This window comes from Pinus tabuliformis, chromosome X (assembly GCF_031772625.1).
Source record: "Pinus tabuliformis cultivar Carrire ecotype Pingquan chromosome X, CPIR1, whole genome shotgun sequence".
NCBI lineage: Eukaryota > Viridiplantae > Streptophyta > Pinopsida > Pinales > Pinaceae > Pinus > Pinus tabuliformis.
The window spans coordinates 1,644,542,077-1,644,560,768 of record NC_142308.1 but is presented as its reverse complement, the minus strand read 5'-3'; the positions used below and the strand labels follow the sequence as shown (position 1 = coordinate 1,644,560,768).

General features: G+C 39.1%; 1 protein-coding gene and 1 pseudogene across 1 annotated transcript; both read left to right on the top strand.

The window, feature by feature from the left end:
- Nucleotides 1-1,653: 1,653 nt before the first annotated feature.
- Nucleotides 1,654-2,630, top strand: LOC149146339 (enoyl-CoA delta isomerase 1, peroxisomal-like; annotated as a pseudogene).
- A 13,249-nt stretch (nt 2,631-15,879) lies between these two features.
- Nucleotides 15,880-18,351, top strand: LOC149146338 (uncharacterized). The gene has a single exon (XM_089452725.1). The coding sequence runs from the start codon at nt 15,880-15,882 to the stop codon at nt 18,349-18,351; it is 2,472 nt and encodes an 823-aa protein (XP_089308851.1).
- Nucleotides 18,352-18,692: the final 341 nt, after the last annotated feature.

The window sequence follows — 18,692 nt, the reverse complement described above, 5'->3', positions numbered from 1 at the left end:
GTCAAAAAAATTCCTTAAAAAATTTAATACAACTAAAAAATAATACAAATAAATAAAATCAAATACATTATTTTCAATATTATCATATTACAAATTATGAAATAAAAACACTTTAATAATAAAGTATTGGAAACCAATTTGTAATATATATTAAGATGTTGTGAAAAGAATTCTCAATAGCAAGTTAGCTTTACCTATGTTTATTTGAATGTTAGCTTTACCCATGTTTATTAGATATATATAATGATGGTTTACCATTTACAATTGAATTGATTTTATTTATTTATTTTAATTATGAAAAATATTAAATTTTGTGAAAGATATGATTTTATTTATTTATTTTAATTATGAAAAATATTAAATTTTGTGAAAGATATATTTTTATTTAGATTTTTTATGTTTTGAAACAAATTTGTATTTTATATATATATATATTAAATTTAAAAATTAATATAATTTTGTATATTAAAAGTATGAAAAGATTAAGGTTTGGAAGTGTAAATTATTTGATAATAAAATATATTGTTAAAGTCTTCCATACAACATTATTAATTCCAATTTCCAAAAAAATTAATATGAAAAACTAAATATGAGTCACTTATTTCTTGATAATTCATTACAAACGTGCTTAATTATATATCAATATATAATTAATTTTTATCTTGGTACAAAAGTTCAATATTTTATATTAATAGTTTATAGTTGGTTTTTATAGTAAAGGAAAAAAAAAAAAAATATTGTGTTTGTTTATATTTCCAATTCATATATCATCGCTAACTCATTACTATTCATTAAAACGCTAATTCTTTTCACACCTAAAATATAACTTTAAAAAAAAAAAAAATTAATACATGACCAACAAATATTCACATTATTTTTTATATATGTGATTATCTTATCATTATTTTATTTTTTAAAAATAAATATAAATTACTATAAAACATTTATTCTTATAAATTTTAGTTTAATATATATAATTTTTCCTTCCACCATTAAATAATGGATACAAGTAATTGAGGTTAGAATAAAAATTTTAACTTAAAAATTTGCTTGGAAAATTGTGGAAACTTAGGTATGACTTTTATTAAAATTTGATAGAAATTTTGAGAAATTTGAGCTATAATTAATAGATTTCAAAATTTTAGATGTTCAGTGGATTGATGGCTCTAATTCCATTTCCACAAAAAAATTCAAACAATCTTATAGTCAATTTTCTTGAAAAACCAAAAAAATCAAAACAAATTTATAACCTCCGGGAACAATCTTAAAACTTTACAATCTTAAAAATGATAAATTTGATTAAATAATTTATATTAAAATTAATAAAATATTATGAAACTTATTATACTCAACATGTTATTGAAAGATAATAGCCGCGTAAGGTTTTTTCCCAACAACCAATTTATGATGAAATGGAAATACATCAAAGAGGAATAATGAGGGAATTCAAATATTTGACCCTGTACCACCTACTGCACGCGTTACAGATTTCTGATAGCTTTTCTTTACTAAATAAACTATCGATTAAAAAATCGAACGGATATTTAGGCCGATAGGCCTTCCTTTGAAAGGGACCTTTCGTCGTCCTTCTCCTTCTGACGCTGACACCTGGCGAACTTCGTCTTTGTTCAGGAAACGACTAGACGCTGACACCTGGCGAACTTCATCTTTGTTCAGGAAACGACTACCTCATTACCTGCATATCGGCCTGCATATCGGCCTCTCTGCAAAGAGCTGCTCCAATTTACATATCTTTTTTGGCTCCCTGAGCTTTCTTACAATTCTTCGTTCTTCGTTGCAGGAATTGACCTTCAATGGATATCTCAGAATCCAGAGGCCCACTTGAGCATAATCAGGATCAAATTCGTAAACCTGCTGGACTCCTTCATGAGGCTCGGCGTGCCCTCCATCGCGGCGATCTGTGGGCACGCTGCGAGGGGGTTTTTATACTGGCCCTGGCACACGACTACAGTTTTATGAAGGCGGATAGATCTGTCCTCTACATGAGTGAGCTCGACCTTGGGATGAAGCTTCCCAAGAGTCTCATGGCCGTCGTGCGGAGCAAGCTATTGCCCGCAGCCAGCAGGGATGTGGTATTGGGTGCCCGCAAGTTTAGTGCCCAGACGGCTCTGTAGGGCCGGATCGTGGATTCTGTTTATGCGGACTCGGCTCAGGCATTGGATGCCGCCGTTAGTGAAGCCCAGAAATTGGCTAGTAGGGGCTGGACGAAGGATATTTACAGTGAACTCAGGTTGGGAGTTTTCCCTGGCGTTGTTGAAGAGCTCGATGCCCATCGGGAGCCGTATATTTTCCCCGCTTCTGCCAAGCTCTGATGATTGGGGTGTAGGTTTCCATTTGTGCGTGTGGGGTTAGTGGTTCGAAGCCCACTGTAACCATGGATTTTGAGTTCGATTGCTGTGAATACGAATGGGTTGGTCTTAATAATTTGGGGCTTCTCAGACTCCCGCAATTGTTTGCCGACAGGTAGTGCGGAGATGCATTAGCGTCTGCAATATAATATTTGTTCCTGTTTTTACACCATTGCTAGCATTTTTTAATGTCAGACATTGATATTGATATGAAAATACAATGACATCAATAGAAAGTTCAAGTTCTGCTTAGAAAAACACCGATATTCTTAAGGTAGAGTTATCGTGTGGTCTATTTCTCCCATAGTTTGCTAATTATGATTTCTTGAAACTTTGGTGATGGTCTGCCATGCCAGCATCTTTTCTGCCGAACCAAAACCCATCGGCAATTTCATCAAGGATAAAGCTTAGGCAAGTTCTTGCTGGGTTGTTGTTTTACTTATTTAATTAAATAACTAAATCCTGTTTTGACCGGGGAGGGCACAAACCTCTACACATTTTTTTTAATTGTTTGCATTACAATTAGAATATTCGTCTAAGAACGCCAAACCTTCATGGATGCTCTGCGATGCCAATACTCAACAGCAATTTCATTATATATAAGGTTAGGCAAGTTTTTCCTCGGGTGGTTCCTTTCAGTAGTTAAACCTTTTGTTTTGACTAGAGAGGCGACGCACATCTACACAATTTCCATGCTAAAATCAGACTTTTTTTGTCTAAGATCAGTGACCAAAGAGTATCTATTTCATCAAAGTTGAACTTTCGTGGATGTCCTGCCATGCCACCATCTTCATTGCTGAACCAAGACCCATCAGTGGTTTCATATAATTTAACGTTAAGAAAGTTCTTTCTGCTGTGTCAATTTTTTTAGTACTTAAACCTTTGTTTTGACTAGAGATGGCACACATATTTACACAATTCTGTTTTACAATCAAACTATTTTTGTCTGAGAATTTTCTTTTCGCAAGGGAAGAAACATTTTTTTAATTCAAAATAGGATAAAGAACACTCTCTTCAGGGGCACTGGGCACATTACAAATGTTTATAAGAAACAGGCAGATTGTTCCTTGTCCAATATTATTGTGACCAACGGTATCTATTTCATCAAAGTTAAACCTTTGTGGATGGTCTTCCATGCCACCATCTTCATCGTTGACCCTACACCCACCAGCAGTTTCATAAAATTTAAAGGTTAGGCAAGTTCTTGCTGGGGTGGTTTTTTTAAGTTGTTATAACTTTGTTTTTTGAGTGGAGAGGATACAACTATGTACACAGATTCTGTGTTATTATCAGAGAATTGTTATCTTCAGAGTTTCATAGAATTTAAAGGTTAGGCAAGTTCTTGTTGGGGTGGCTTTTTGAAGTTGTTATAACTTTGTATTTTTGACTGGAGAGGATACAACTCTTCCATGCCACCATCTTCATTGCTGACCCTACACCCACCAGCAGTTTCATAAAATTTAAAGGTTAGGCAAGTTCTTGCTGGGGTGGTTTTTTTAAGTTGTTATAACTTTGTTTTTTGAGTGGAGAGGATACAACTATGTACACAGATTCTATGTTACTATCAGAGAATTGTTATCTTCAGAGTTTCATAGAATTTAAAGGTTAGGCAAGTTCTTGCTGGGATGGCTTTTTGAAGTTGTTATAACTTTGTATTTTTGACTGGAGAGGATACAACTATGTACACAAATTTTGTGTTACAATCAGAGTATTGTTATCTTCAGAATGAGTTTCATAGAATTTAAAGGTTAGGCAAGTTCTTGCTGGGGTGGTTTTTTTTAAGTTGTTATAACTTTGTTTTTTTGGCTGGAGAGGATACAACTATGTACACAAATTTTGTGTTACAATCAAAGTATTGTTATCTTCAAACTGTGACTTAAGGGTATGTATTTCATCAATGTGATACGTGACTTGTTAGGACAAAATGAATCCACTGAGTTTTGAGCCTGGGTCATCATCAGTGCAAGTGCTATGACTTGCCAGGTGCTTCGAGAAACATGGTCTGAGGGGCTGTACAGTACTACACAGAGCTGACTTCGTTTGGCTTAGATGCTAGGTTCGAGGGGCATCTTTTGCCAAAATCACTTGGAAGTTGGGACTTGCACCTGGCCTTACCTCTTTGAAGATTGTGCAATCTGAGAGGTGCAGATCACAGTGAGAAGGAAGTAAGGTCCCGGAGGGGCTTGCGCTTCCTAGTGCAAGGAAGTGGTTAGATTAATAGGTTGATTGAGATGAATCAGGAGAAGCAGGAGCAGAATGATATCTTGATTAAGATGAATGAGGAGCTGCAGGAGCAGAATGCTCGTCTGATTAAGCTTACTCAGGAGCTGCAGGAGCGGATTGCTTGTCTTGAGTCTAAACAGGAGCTGAAGGCATAGAACCCTGTTAGACAGATTATACACTGTTGACAAGACCAGTGATCCAAGGCCCTGTTGGAAAACATCACTTTAGGTTTTGAATCATTTTTCTATTCGAAGAAAAACCCCCTTCATGAATGATTTCAATAAATTGCAAGCCCATTCAATCATTTGAGAGTCGATTCAGTCCAGTTGCAGTCCCTGCAAGAACATACAATTTGGATACTTAAACCAGAAATCCAGAATGTATTTTTTCTTCTTTTTTCATGGATCTACCCTTTATTATCACTATCCTTTAAAGGGCTTCCCTCTAGTTGTTCACACCTGTTTACATTTTGTCTTCCCTATTTCTGATAACATACATATTAGGAAATGTGAATGTGCTTTCCTACGTTTGACAAGATACTTAGAAATTAGAATAAGAGTGTACATAACTTACAGGCAGAAAATTTTTCTTTTAGTAGTTGAAATTTGAAATTTAAGGCTCTTTGGTTGGGACAGTGCTAATATTAATGCACTAGAATAGAACCTTAGGCACAGCAGACTTGTCATCTCCAGCTGAGGTTAATCTGTTTGTTGTGTTGGTAATGTAAGCATGCATGTGGAAGCAAATCCGTACTAATGGACACAACAAATTGGACCATAGCAATATGTCAAGCTTCAAGGTGAAAACAAGAAAGCTTATATTCAAAAGAAACTAATTGGAACAGATGTGAAGTCTGGAATCTTTGATATAAATATTATCCGCATATTTTCAATTCTATGATTTTTCAATGAATGTGTTTGAGATTCATGGTATGTGTTAATTTTCAGACCATGGTAAGCAAATACTGCACTTAGAAAGAATACTTTACATCTTAAGTAGCTGAAAATTTGAAAGCTTCAATCAAAACAACAGATCTAAGGATGTTAATCTACAAACACATATTGCTGAGAATTCAAACAGCAAATACACAGATCTGACTCTCAATCATATATATCTCCTATTGAATACTGAAGGGTGAAATACACTGCAATAGCTCAAAACAAAAACTTGCTAACCAACGTAGTGTTGCTCCCTGCATCTCCATTTAAGTTTTCAGAAGAGGAAGAAGAGGGAAGATACAGTGTATCTGGTTAACCAGTGTGTGTCCTATGCCATAGCACAAAAGACGCTCACCCTAAACTCCAATAACAGTGAATCATCATGCATGGAAACGGCTGCCAGGGATTGTGTGCCCAACTGCAGATGAAAAATTCGATGCATGCATGTACTAAATCCTTGAACTTAAAATAAAATGTTACATGGTCTCCTTGGGATTTGTGCCACTCCTAGATTCTAGAATAGTCGACTTATAATGCAAGTGCTCTGTTCTAAATAAGGAAATTGCACCTAAATTGGAATCTAACTGATTTAAAACTGAACTAGACTGAATCTGAATTGGAGACCGAACTAGACTCTAGAGAGTGGCACATGCATGCACCCACCTAACTCATCCCAACGTATATGTGCCAACCCTCCCTCTACTCTTTCTGCTGCATCATCGAGCTGCCAAAGAAGCACTGAATGACTGACATAATACATTAGTGCACCCTCCAGCTTCTATACGGATCTGCTGCTGTATTTGCTAATTGAGTGAGCCCTGGTACTTCGGAGAAGACTAGCTAAGCTAATACAGCTAAAAGTCTAACAGGATGTGCTGCTGTATTTGCTGATTGTGTGAGCCCTGGTATTTCGGAGAAGACTGACTAAGCTAGCACAGGTAAAAATCTGACAGGATGTACTATGTTCATTCTTTGACTGTTGTCAGGAAAACATGTTTCATTTTATATTTTACTGTTCACATATCATTAGGTAACATGACTCGGGCTTGCAGTGCTTGTTGAATGCATTCAAAGGTGTAACAGTGCATTACGCAATGCACATGATTCCTTGATGTAAAGTATTTTGTGAACATATTTGCGAATGCCTGTATTTTGGTGATATCGTTTTAGCTTTAGGCGATATATTATCTTTAAGTGATATATTATGTACAGAAACGACACCAAATTTGGATAGTGCAGTTCATTAAGAGAAACGGATTTGTTGTACATAAAAAAGTCTTAAACTTTGAAAGAAGTCCCCAAAAGTATTAATGAAGTTCTGAGCAACTTTACTCTGTTTTTTATTTTTTCATACAATATCACTGCTTTTCAAAACATCATAGTCTAATTCTTCTATGTTTGGTTCTTTCTCAAGCAAGCGTATATACATAGAAATTATGCACATTACATAATGTACTTTTTCTTCTCCTTCTGAGGGATTTTTGTCTTACTACTTTTTGGTTCATCTATAGACAAGGCGAGAAGGCTACTTTTTTGTGTCAACCAGTCACAAATTTCTCCACTTTTCATTTACCATGTACAAAATTGTAATTTACTTTTTATTTAAAAAGAAAAGCGTCTTGCCAATAATCTATTGAATCTATTGAGCTTTAAGTATGAACGCGTTCTACACTTACTATATTGATATGAATGGTTTGGTTTTGGTTTTGTTCTTTTAATATCAAATGTACTGGTACAGGATGGTCAATGTGGTTATTGCCTTCGTCACTACTGAACTTTATATATGCTTGACTATCTATAGAACTTTCTTCCTTTTACTAATCCTATCAGCCTCTCTTTGTACCTTTTGGGACAATTGCTAGTATGAATAACCATTCATCGATAGGAAATTCAATTCACGTTTCCACAGCTTCTCTTTATAAAAAAACCTACCAATTAAGAAATCAAACTGATATTACAAACGACCATTCAACTCACTAGCTATTAAACACAGCAGAATTAATTTTTTCCGTGTATTTACTTGACGGGTCACACGGTTCTGAAAGCTTCTCCTTTCAAAAAAAAATAATAGAATCTTCTAGAGTAGGACAGTCCACCCCGTCTAGGCATCCATTTCTATCCATGAAGAAAGAGACTAGCGGCTACGAATATTTCCCTATATTCTAAATACAATTATAGTGAACGTTGCACATCTGCAACGTCAGCGGTACTTTCTACGTATATCTACATTACTAGTACATTCTGATAACAGCGTCGCGAAATCAGTGACTACCCTGGACAATATGGGGGTTAATTCTTGATAAGTCAATATCTACATCTAATTCGTGTCTTTTTTCGTCTTTAGGATGTTGTTCTTTGCTTGCGTTTTCAGCTAGAGGTAGCCTCGCCTTGGCTTAGTGCTTTGTTCTATGGTTTGGGGACACATTTTCCTTGCTTTAAATTCGCAGATCCAAAGTCTCGCTTCTTCTGTTTAAGCTTTTGCTCAATCTTGACAACGAACTGATACGCCGTGTTGAGCGAGGAAATGTCTGGGAACTCCATCTCGTCCTATATGTACTTGTGTAGATAGCCGCGGTACTTGAACACCAAATTTTGCTCAGTGTCCTTGATACCTAGCTTTGTGTGAAGAGTATGGAAGGTATTTGTGACCTCTAGCATATTTTTGTCCCTTCCCTGTGGTAGCATGGCCCACTTTATGTATTTGTCTTCATAGTTCCTGACATGGTAATATTGTTCCTTGATGGCGTCTTAGAAAGAAATCCAAGCCGCTGCAGCAGAAAACAACAAGGGTTCACTCTCGTCCTTTTATTCATAGTAGGTTTCCAACCAGTCCTTAACGTGTGGGGCGGCTTTAAGAAGTGCAAAAGTAATATTTTCCTGATTAGAAAAGTCATGAACAAAAAAATATTCTTGCAATAGATTTAACCATTTATCTACGACATCTGCATCTATCAAGCCTTCGAATATGAGAATATCGAAGTTAACTTGTACTTTAAAAGGAGTGGTGCCTCCAGAGTGGCTATTGGATGAAAATGCATCGTATGTGGGTAGTCGCCGAAGGATCTGGGTAAATTTATCCATTATCACGTCCCTCTATCGTTCGAGGGCTTCCTCAAGCAACATTTTGAAAGGATCTCCTGCCCCCTCGTCTTTCTTTTATTCCACCATGGGAGGTCGTTGGGTTTTGCGAGGTTGATCTTGCAATGGTTCAACCAGATCAAACACTAACTCCTTATACCCTAACCTCGTTGGGGACATGCAAAGAAAAACAGAGAAAGAGAAGGCCACTCAAACAGGAACACAACAACTTACATATATAATCATAAACACAGAGATGCAGCAGAAAAACATTTCATTTCATTAATAGAAAAATATTGAACTATGCTTACAAACAGAATGGAAATAAGATAGCTCGGGCAATGGTAGCTTGTCTCTGAGAAGAGATGTGGCGGCTACATGCCTCTTAAATGTGTTACAATGAGGCTCAAAGACCTATTTATTATTGGAAAACATGAGAAAACCATAAACAACCAATACCATAACCCCAGGAGATGTAACACCAAGAGTTTGTGGGCCCCATTGGGGTTAGGTGGGCAGCGAACTTCTTGGGGTCGTAACTTGGTCATATTATCTTCGTTTGGCACGTATGATGCCTTGTTGGAAAGGTCTCTTTAACTACTACAGGTTTTGCTGCGGACCTAACCTTCTGGCAATGAGCCTGCCGCAGACCCCAAAAAAATGTCGTTTAGGGGGTCAAAACTACACCAGAAGTTCGGGACCCGAAAAACTGCTAAAAATAGTAAATGCTAAAATGAACAAGGAAACAGATGAAACTCACTGGGAAGTCTAGGTGGAATAAGGGGGTGGCCACCAATATCCACCGAGATCACTGATGGAGATGTTGGCAACTCTTTCTTGCAAGGTGGAATAGGCGGGTGGCCACCAATATCCACGGGGATCACTGATGGAAATGTTGGCAACTCTTTCTTGCCAATAAGACGTCCGCAACAACACCCACGAGTCTAGTGGCATTAAAGTTGACCATTCCGATGATCCAAATTTGCAATTGGTTTCTATTGATCAAGTTTAGATTTCTCTACTTTTTAATTAGTGAAAATAAAACACTGTAATAATTAATTATATGCCATTGTAATTGTGAAATCTCCATTAGCTTAAATCTAAAACAAGTTATAGTCATAGTTTAAAATTCTGCACAAGTTGTCCTTTATTTTTCAATACAATGGAGAAGTCTGATGGTTAGACTACGCGTTTTTGAATTAGTGAAAACAAAAGCATTGTAATTACGAAGTTTATGACGCGGTTGTTGTGGTTTTGGATTTAGTATTACATCAATTTCTATTGCATTGCATTTTGTAGAAACAAACTTTTGTAAAGAATGCAAAGTTGTTTGATGCCACACTAAATGAGGGCGCTTTTCTTACCACATTCAGCTGCGATGTGTTTTTTCTTTGGAAATGTATTTTTCCGTTTTTAACTTTTGCAATGTATGTTTATGGTTAGATGTATGTTTATTTTCAAATTTATAAGTACCAGAGGGTGGGAAGTTTGAGATATAATTGTCATATGTATTAGGTTTAATCTTAAATTAATTAAGCTGAAGGCTTCTTAGGGTGAGGCTTAGCCTCAGGACATTGTAGCTAGATTACATGGTGGTCGACGAATCTAGCTACAGTGTGGTGAGGCAAACCCTCTGAGATTTGAGGGAAACTCCTATTTCATAGATCATAGAAAAGTAAATGCTCCCTGACATGCCAGGCATTTAGCTCTCGCCCTCTCTCCAGGCTGCTATCTCAATTCGCATGCTGTCACTCAGAGGGCGAAAGCTAAATGCCCGACCTTACTTTTCTATAGTCTATGAAATAGGAGTTTCCGGATTTCAGTACCCTCATGGAGTTTCCAGATTTGAGCGCCCTCATGTCCATGCAAGGATGATATCACTCATTTGGTCAACCCTCACTTCTATGAAATCGAAATAAATGGCTTCCATCCCCAAAATTTTTTTAAAGACGCAGCTTTAGAATCCAAGTGGAAGCATAACATTCTTATAGTTTCTTTCATGAAGTGAGGAAGATTACGAGTTTCATGCCTTCAAATCTAGAAAGCTCGAATTCAAACCAAATGACAAGTGTGCTGCCTCCAAATCTGGAAAACTCGGATATAATTGGTTGGGCAAAAATTTTAATTTCCACAGTTTCACAGATAACTATTGTAGCCTTGTACCACTCCATAAATTAATGACCATTAAGGTTTTCAAGTTTGAAAACTACATTGTGAAATAATTTCTAGGTTGTATCGTCCACTTGGTTTGGGTGTGAGGTTGGAGGAACATATTAGTTGGACCATTAAGGTAGAGAATAAAAGCAGCACAGCTTGTGGATAAACCTGCGAAGTCTCAGTGATGTGGAGATCAGTCTCTGCCACTAGGAAATTACGAAAAGACTAGATCACACAGAACCAAAAAAAAAATAAAAAAAAATCACTTCCTACTAGATCAAAGTAATAGATCTCTTAAAAAAAATGAGGAGCCTGATACCATCAGAGGGCAATATTTAAAATTCTTCCACTAAGAGATCAAAGAATTTGAACTTGAAAAGGGAAAAATAATTCATTGTTTCAGGAAATTATGTTGTACATTAGCGTAATTCATAGGAGCAATGTAATATTTTAGCAATGGCCGGAAGATAAGATTTAGAATGCAGCAGACCAGAACGCTGGGTAGTTTATGAATTCCAAGGCCTTTCTGTTAAAACTTAACAACTAAAAATAATAAATGTTACTGCTCATTGTTACAAAGTAGATGAATTTAATTTGGTGGAATGAACAAATAACTAATAATTGAAAACATATCTAGGAAATTTCCTAGAATATTTGCACACGATTAATATATGATTCCAATCCAAATATATATTTGCGTTTGTGGTTGGCCTTCAAGGTGGACAAGCGGGGTTTGACGTCATGTGTTACATTCCCGCGGCTTGAGAAACCCTCCCACTCGAGGGACGGGCGCCATGACATCTCGCCATTTGTACAGCTCTCAGCCACACTTGCGCGCTTTGGCTTTTTTTTCACCAATATGTGAAAATGCTAGCTAGTAATAATTGTGAAAATGAAGTATCATTTTCAAAATTATTTTAGATTCAAATTCTTCAAATTTATCCCAAAAAAAAATAAAATCAAATATTAATATTGATCGTGATAAGTAACATTACATAAGTAGAAAATAAAAATAAAATAAATTAGAGCATGAATTTTCGAAGACAATTGGTTACTGAATATATCTAAGAAACATATTGGTTACTGAATATATCTAAGAAACATATGGTAGTAAAGCTCTGGAGTCCGGATGGCTAGGGTTCGGAGACGAGGGTTTCGGGCGGAACCGCGATCAGGGCACGGTTAGGGAGTCTGCAGACAGGTTCCGTGCGCAGGTGCAGGTGTAGGATAGTTGCTGCCGGGTTGACTGGCAGCTGGAGGTCGAGTGTTCCGCTTAAACGGTCAGCTGGGAGATAACACATCCGCTGGAGCTGCAAGTTGTTTTTTCCGTTTTTCCGTTTTCAAGAAGTTTAGGTCAAGGGTTTGCGCTGGCATCTAGCCTGTTGCTGTCGCTTTTCTCGGAACGACTCCCTTAACCATGGTTAACCCTAATGAACTGGTTGATTTGGACCCGGAATTGGAGGACATTCTTTCAGTGTGGGGGAAGGATCCTACAGTCCAAAACGTTGAACACTATTTCGGGGGTTTCGAGCTTTCGAGATTGGAGTCGATTTCTCAGGAGACTAAACCCTCATTTCAGCAGTTAAGCAAGGAACCAGACAGTGATGCCCCCAGGTTTCGAAACCCGTCATATTACAAGCAGACGGACAGGGATGATGTGGCGGATAGGGCGTCAACTGCAGCTCACTTTCTTGACAACAAGGGCAAATCACTGTCGAGCCGGAACTTTCTTTCAAAGGGTTTCGAAGACATTGTAAATCTGGGGCTTGATTCAGGGTCTGGTAGAGCAAGGGGCTCTGGAGGGGATTTGTCGCTTTCTAGGGTTTCCTTGTCAAGAGACACTCCCTTTCCTAAAGAAAGCTCTGCAAGAGGATTTGAAGGCCATAGTGACAGGCAAGCGGGAGAGCCGGGAGGTTTTGATGGTGCGACAGTCGGTCAACAATTTTCAGGGAACCCTATCCCCGATTCCTCAGTCCCTGTTCAGTCTCAGCCGGAGGTAGAAACCCCCTCGGCTCCGTCTCAGGAGGAACCAGAATGGAACGAAGTTTTTGGGGATACCAGGGCCACTGCTGATGGTATAAGGAAAAAAGGGGAGAAAAGAAAACCTCAAAGACCGACCGGATCACAGGAGCTTGAAGGGAATCTGGTCCTAGGTATGGAGGTTTCTATTGAAGAAGCCCTAGAAGTAGCTGAATGCACCCTGGTTGGAAGGGCGAGAGGCAAGAAACTTTCGTCAAAATTTTTACAAGCATGGGGAGAACAGCAGTTTGTTTCTGACAGACTTTTACGGTTCAAGGCATCATGTTTAGCTAAAGGCTGGTTCATGCTCCGGTTCGAGGATAAAGAGGCAGCTGAGTGGGTGCTTGAATGAAATTGGATCATAGGGAACATCCCGGTTCTACTGAAAAAATGGAGCCCTCTTTTTGATGCTTTCAAAGAGAAAACTGATGTGTTCCCGGTATGGGTAAGGGCGCCAGGCCTCCCCTCGTTCCTATGGACAGAAGCAGTGTTTAAAGCCATCAGAAATAGATTGGGGTCTTTTTTGGAAGCAGACATGTCATTTCTGGAGACGAAGAACAGAGCAATGGCCCGAATTCTGGTGAGCCTCAACCCTAGCAGAGGTCTTGCCCAAAAAATAAATTTGCAATATAAAGATTATGTGTTCGAACAGATCCTGGATTACGAGTATTTGCCCTTCCGGTGCCATCGATGCCATGAGTATGGGCACCTTGCCAAGGACTATTCGTTGTTCAGGAGAAGGAGGCGTTTTCGGAGGACCACAGATTTCAGAAAGCCAGTCTTCAATCACCCCCACGTTCCTCAGGAGAAAGAAGGCAGGGTTGAGCAGACTATAGAAGAAATGGAGATTGAGGGGACTCAGAAAGAGCCAGCGCCCGAAGATCCTCAGCTCCGAGAGCCGACAGAGGTCACTGAATCGCAACCAGCGGAAGCAAAGGAGGAGATCGCTAGGGACACATCCGCAGATCATAATCCCGTCAAAGAATCTGAAAAGGGTATGTGCTCAGGACCTCCTCCTTCTTCCCTTCAATTTCCAGAGCATATTTCTGATTCTATGCATATTTCGCCTTCTATTTCCCCCATTCAAAATGAAGGCTTAAATGAGATTAAAGCCCCTTTGAAGGATGTTCCTGATATTGATTCTATTTCGGCTGCCATGCCGTCCCTTGATTTGAACTGTGAAGATGTGTGGCCTCCTCTTGCTCCCCCGGTTCCTCATACCCCGTGCCCCTATAACCTTAGATCTTTGGGAGGGAAGCCTGGGTCGTCCGGTTCAGTTGGAGGTTTAGGGCAGTCAATCTCTCAAGGTTTTTCCAAAAATAAGAGAGGTAGAAAATCGGATTTGTCTAAGGCAAAACTAAAAGCAAAACTGGATGTAGCTGATGGAAAACAACACTCTATCCCCGGGGTTCTTAGAGCAGTGCAGTCCCCTGATTCTGTTATCAAATGATTATGTCCTCTTGGAACTGTAGAGGTTTGGCCAGTAAACCTAAAAAACTGGCCCTCAGAGACTGGATCCAAAACTCAAATTCTGACATTCTTTTTCTCCAAGAAACATTGGGGAAAGGAACTGAAGTGGAAACAATGCTTAGTGCACTCCTGCCAGGGTGGAAATTTTCAGCTGTAGATTCGTCGGGCCACTCGGGGGGTATTGCGATTGGGTATAAAGAAGGAAGAATAAAGGTCATTAATCAATGGGGGACGAAGCAAGTAATGGGCATGGAGGTTTCTTCCCCTGATTTCTCTCTTCCCCTTTCAATTGTAAACATCTATGGCCCTTGTCAAGGAAGGGAAATATTCTGGAATGACCTGATGGCTAAATCTCTGATGAAGTCTTCTCTGCTGATTGTGGGAGGTGACCTAAACTTCTCTATAGGGAGAGCAGAGGCTTGGGGTCCATCGGCCAGGGAAGACCCCTTGTCGGATTTCTTCCTCAATCTCCTTTCAGATAACAATCTCATAGATCCCTCCCCGATCAAACTCAAGCCAACATGGAGGAACAGAAGAGCAGGGGAGGATCGAATTGCTAAAAGATTAGATCGTTTTCTTCTATCTGAAGATTTAATCTCAAAGGTCCCTATTCTCAGGCAGTGGGTTGAGGAGAAAGGCAACTCTGATCATTTCCCTATTTCTTTGGATCTCTCTTTCCCCCCTCCAAAGCCTCCGCCCCCTTTAAATTCAATTCATCTTGGCTTCAACATCCCTCCTTCAACAAACTCTTCAAGGATACGTGGATCCATCCGGACAGAGATGCAAGGGAGGACAAAAGCTTCCTGTTTATGGAGAATCTTAAAAGATTGAAGAAAGCGACAATCTCCTGGGCAAAGGACAGGAAGCTTAAACAGAATGAAGAGCTGCTCAGGATCAGGGAGGAGTTGAAGAAATTGGAGAGTATTGAGGAGGATGGATATATCTCGCAGGCTTCTAAGGACAGAATCCTTCATCTGGAGAAACTTCAGAACCAAATACTTTTGGACAAGGAAGAAGAATGGAGGCTCAAGAGTAGGGCAATATGGTTAAAATCAGGAGATGAAAATACCAGTTTTTTTCATAACTATGCAAAAGGAAGAAAATCTGTAAATACCATTTGGAGCCTTAAAGATGAAGATGGAAGGGAGGTCAGTTCTTTTTCAGACCTCTCTGGTCTAGGACAGAGGCATTTCCAGAAAATATTCTCAGATCCTGGAGAGGCCACCATAGCAGAAGTCATTAGAACAGCTCAATGCTTTCCAAGATTTGTCGAAGAGGAAGAAGCAGAAGAGCTATCAATCCCTGTATCTAAGGAGGAGGTTGAAGCAGCTATGGAACTCATGGCCAAAGACAAAAGCCCTGGTCCTGACGGGTGGACTATTGAACTCTTCCTCTTTTTCTTTGATTTAATAGGTTTTGAAATCACTGATGTAGTAGAAGAATCAAGATAGAAAAGAGAAGTCTACAACCCTTTTAATTCAACCTTTCTAGCACTCATTCCAAAGAAGGACGACCCGGAGAATTTTGAAGACTTCAGGCCGATCTCCTTATGCAACTGTATATATAAAATCATTGCAAAGGTTATAGCAATTAGAATTGTTCCTATTCTATCAAGAAACATCTCAATGGAACAATTTGGGTTTCTGGATGGAAGACAAATTCACGAAGCCATTGGAGTAGCCCACGAGGTAATTCACAGTGTCAGACAAAAGAAAAAGAAGGGTGTGGTCCTAAAAATAGATCTATCCAAAGCCTACGACCGAATGCTGCTAACCCATTTGGGTTTCAATTATTCTTTCATCAGTTGGATAATGGGCTGTATCTCAAATGTCAGTTTTGCTGTTCTAATCAATGGAGCAGCCTCCCCTTTTTTCAAAAGCCAAAGAGGCTTAAGGCAAGGTTGCCCATTATCTCCTCTCCTGTTTCTTCTAGTGGCAGAAGGGCTAAGCAGGTTGATTCACAAAGCTAGAAGAGAGGAGAAGGTAAAAGGTATTGAGGTAGCAATCAATCTTTTCATCTCTCACCTTCTTTTTGTCGATGACATTTTGATTTTCTCTAATGGATCATTCAATGAACTAAAGGAGATTAAATGCATAATCGATCTATTTCTGAAAGCTACTGGCATGCAGATAAATTCTAGGAAGTCTCAGGTTTGTGTGGCAGATATTGACAGAAGGGAAAGATCCATGTTGCTCAACATTTTTCCCTTCCATCATCAACCCTTGGATTCTTCCTTCAAATACTTGGGGTTTTGGTTAAAGCCGGCAGCATACAAGAAAGAGGATTGGAACTGGCTCATAGCAAAGTTAGAAGCCAGAATTTCTCATTGGAGCTTCAAGTGGCTCTCCAGAGCAGGCAGACTGACCCTCATCAAATCTGTACTGTTAGCCATTCCAGTATACTGGGCTGCTTTAACCTGGGTTCCCAAAGGAGTGCTGGAGAAAATCAGAAGGATTTGCTGTAGATTTTTATGGGCAGGTTCAAAAGAAAGTTCTGTTCTTCCCTGGGTGGCTTGGGATAAGCTGGCTAGGCCAAAAGAATGGGGAGGTTGGGGATTAAAAAGGCTCCCTGAGTTTAGTCTTTCTCTGGCAGCTAAATCAGGCTGGAGATTAATCACGCTGGAGAATCTATGGACAAGGGTGGTCAAAAGAAAGTACATAGATCCAGTCCCCTTGGAAGATTGGATTAGGAGCCAGGAAAAGAAAAGGAAGAATGTCTCAGCCATTTGGAAAGCCACGGTGGAGGCTTTCTCTGTGATTGAACAAGGACTGGCGTGGATGATAGGAGATGGAAGACATTCAAGAATTGGTAGGGACCCCTGGGTAGGTTGTAATGAAGCTTTTGCCCTATCTCCTGGCTTTCTTAGACATCTAGATAGTAAGGGCATTTTTACTCTAAACCAGGTGGAGAAAGTAGGCCATTCTACTTTATGGGGACAGGCTTGGAAAAATGACGAAGAATTAGGAATAACCATCAGATGGAAGAATGAATGGCGCTCTTTCATTCAAGAACTACATCGTTCCAATGTCAGACTTAAAAACGAACCTGATTTGCTGGTCTGGGCGCAGGGGAAAATAGGTGAATATTCCCCAAAAGATGGATATACCTTATTAATGCAAAAGAAAGGTTGGGGAATACTAGAATGGTGGTCGAAACACATTTGGAAGTTAAAATGCCCAACGAAGGCCAGGATCTTCTTATGGTGTATGCTTAAAAGGAAAGTTCCAACCTGGGACATCTTACGAGTCAGATACTTAGTTGGGCCAGGGAGGTGTCCATTGTGCAAAATAGAAGAGGAATCAATAAGTCATCTCTTTACATCTTGTACAGTTTCAAAAAAAATCTGGGAGGAGTTGATCAGTCTGCTCAACACAAAGGCACAGTGGGGATTAGAACCTTTGGAAGAAGCTTGGAGTAGATGGTGGCAGAACTACCCCGAGGGAAATATGAGAAATCTACCTCTTATCTTTTTTTGGGGGGTATGGTTAGCGAGAAACAAAAGCCTGTTTCAAGACAAGGACACTCCTGCATCTATCATAGCTTTAAATTGTGCAGCCATTTACTCTGCCATCCCAATCCCTGAAGCAAAAAGTCATCATATCCATCACAAGCCTGTTATTATCCAGGAGGGCATTCCATGGGCCTTTTTTGACGGAGCATCCCAAAACAACAAGGCTGGAGCAGGATTGTGCATTCATTTGAATCCCGAACACTCCCTAAAAGCTTCTGTAGGTCTAGGACCTGGCACAAATAATTTTGCTGAGCTGTCCGCCTTGCGCCTTCTTCTTTGCTGGCTACTTCAAAGAAACATTTTCACAATTCAAATCTTCGGAGACTCTTTGAACGTCATAAACTGGGTTAATAGGAGAGCTATATGTCAAAACCAAATTCTGAAGATTATTTTAGAAGAAATAATGCTTTTAAAGTCATCATTTAATATTTTTACCATATGCCATGTCTACAGGGACAAAAACGAGGAAGTAGATCAGCTTTCTAAGGCTGCTTTACAGCAAGATTTGGGAAGTTGGTCAATAGTAGAGCTAAGTCAGGGGCAGTCATCCACATCACTTCAGCCTCCCTTCGTTCCACCTCAGTGATCGTGACTCGTCTTTCTTTTTCTTTCTGGTTCATGGGCTCAAATGTTATACCTGTTACAGCATGTTTACTTTTTTTTGAGCACTTCAAAACAGAGAAATTCTATATCTTTTTGTTACATATCAGCCGGTTCTAAGTGATCTTACAGTCATGTAAGGGGTTGTTTTCCTTCTCTGAAGGAGACCCTAAAATATATTTATGTTATATGTCCTAAGCCTCCTGAAGGGAGGAAGACTAGACAGTTACTATCAGACTCTTTACAGCAGTATCGGATACACAGTAACATCCACAATCAGTCAAAAAAAGACTGAGATTTTTGTGTCTTACAGAATGTCAAAACAAC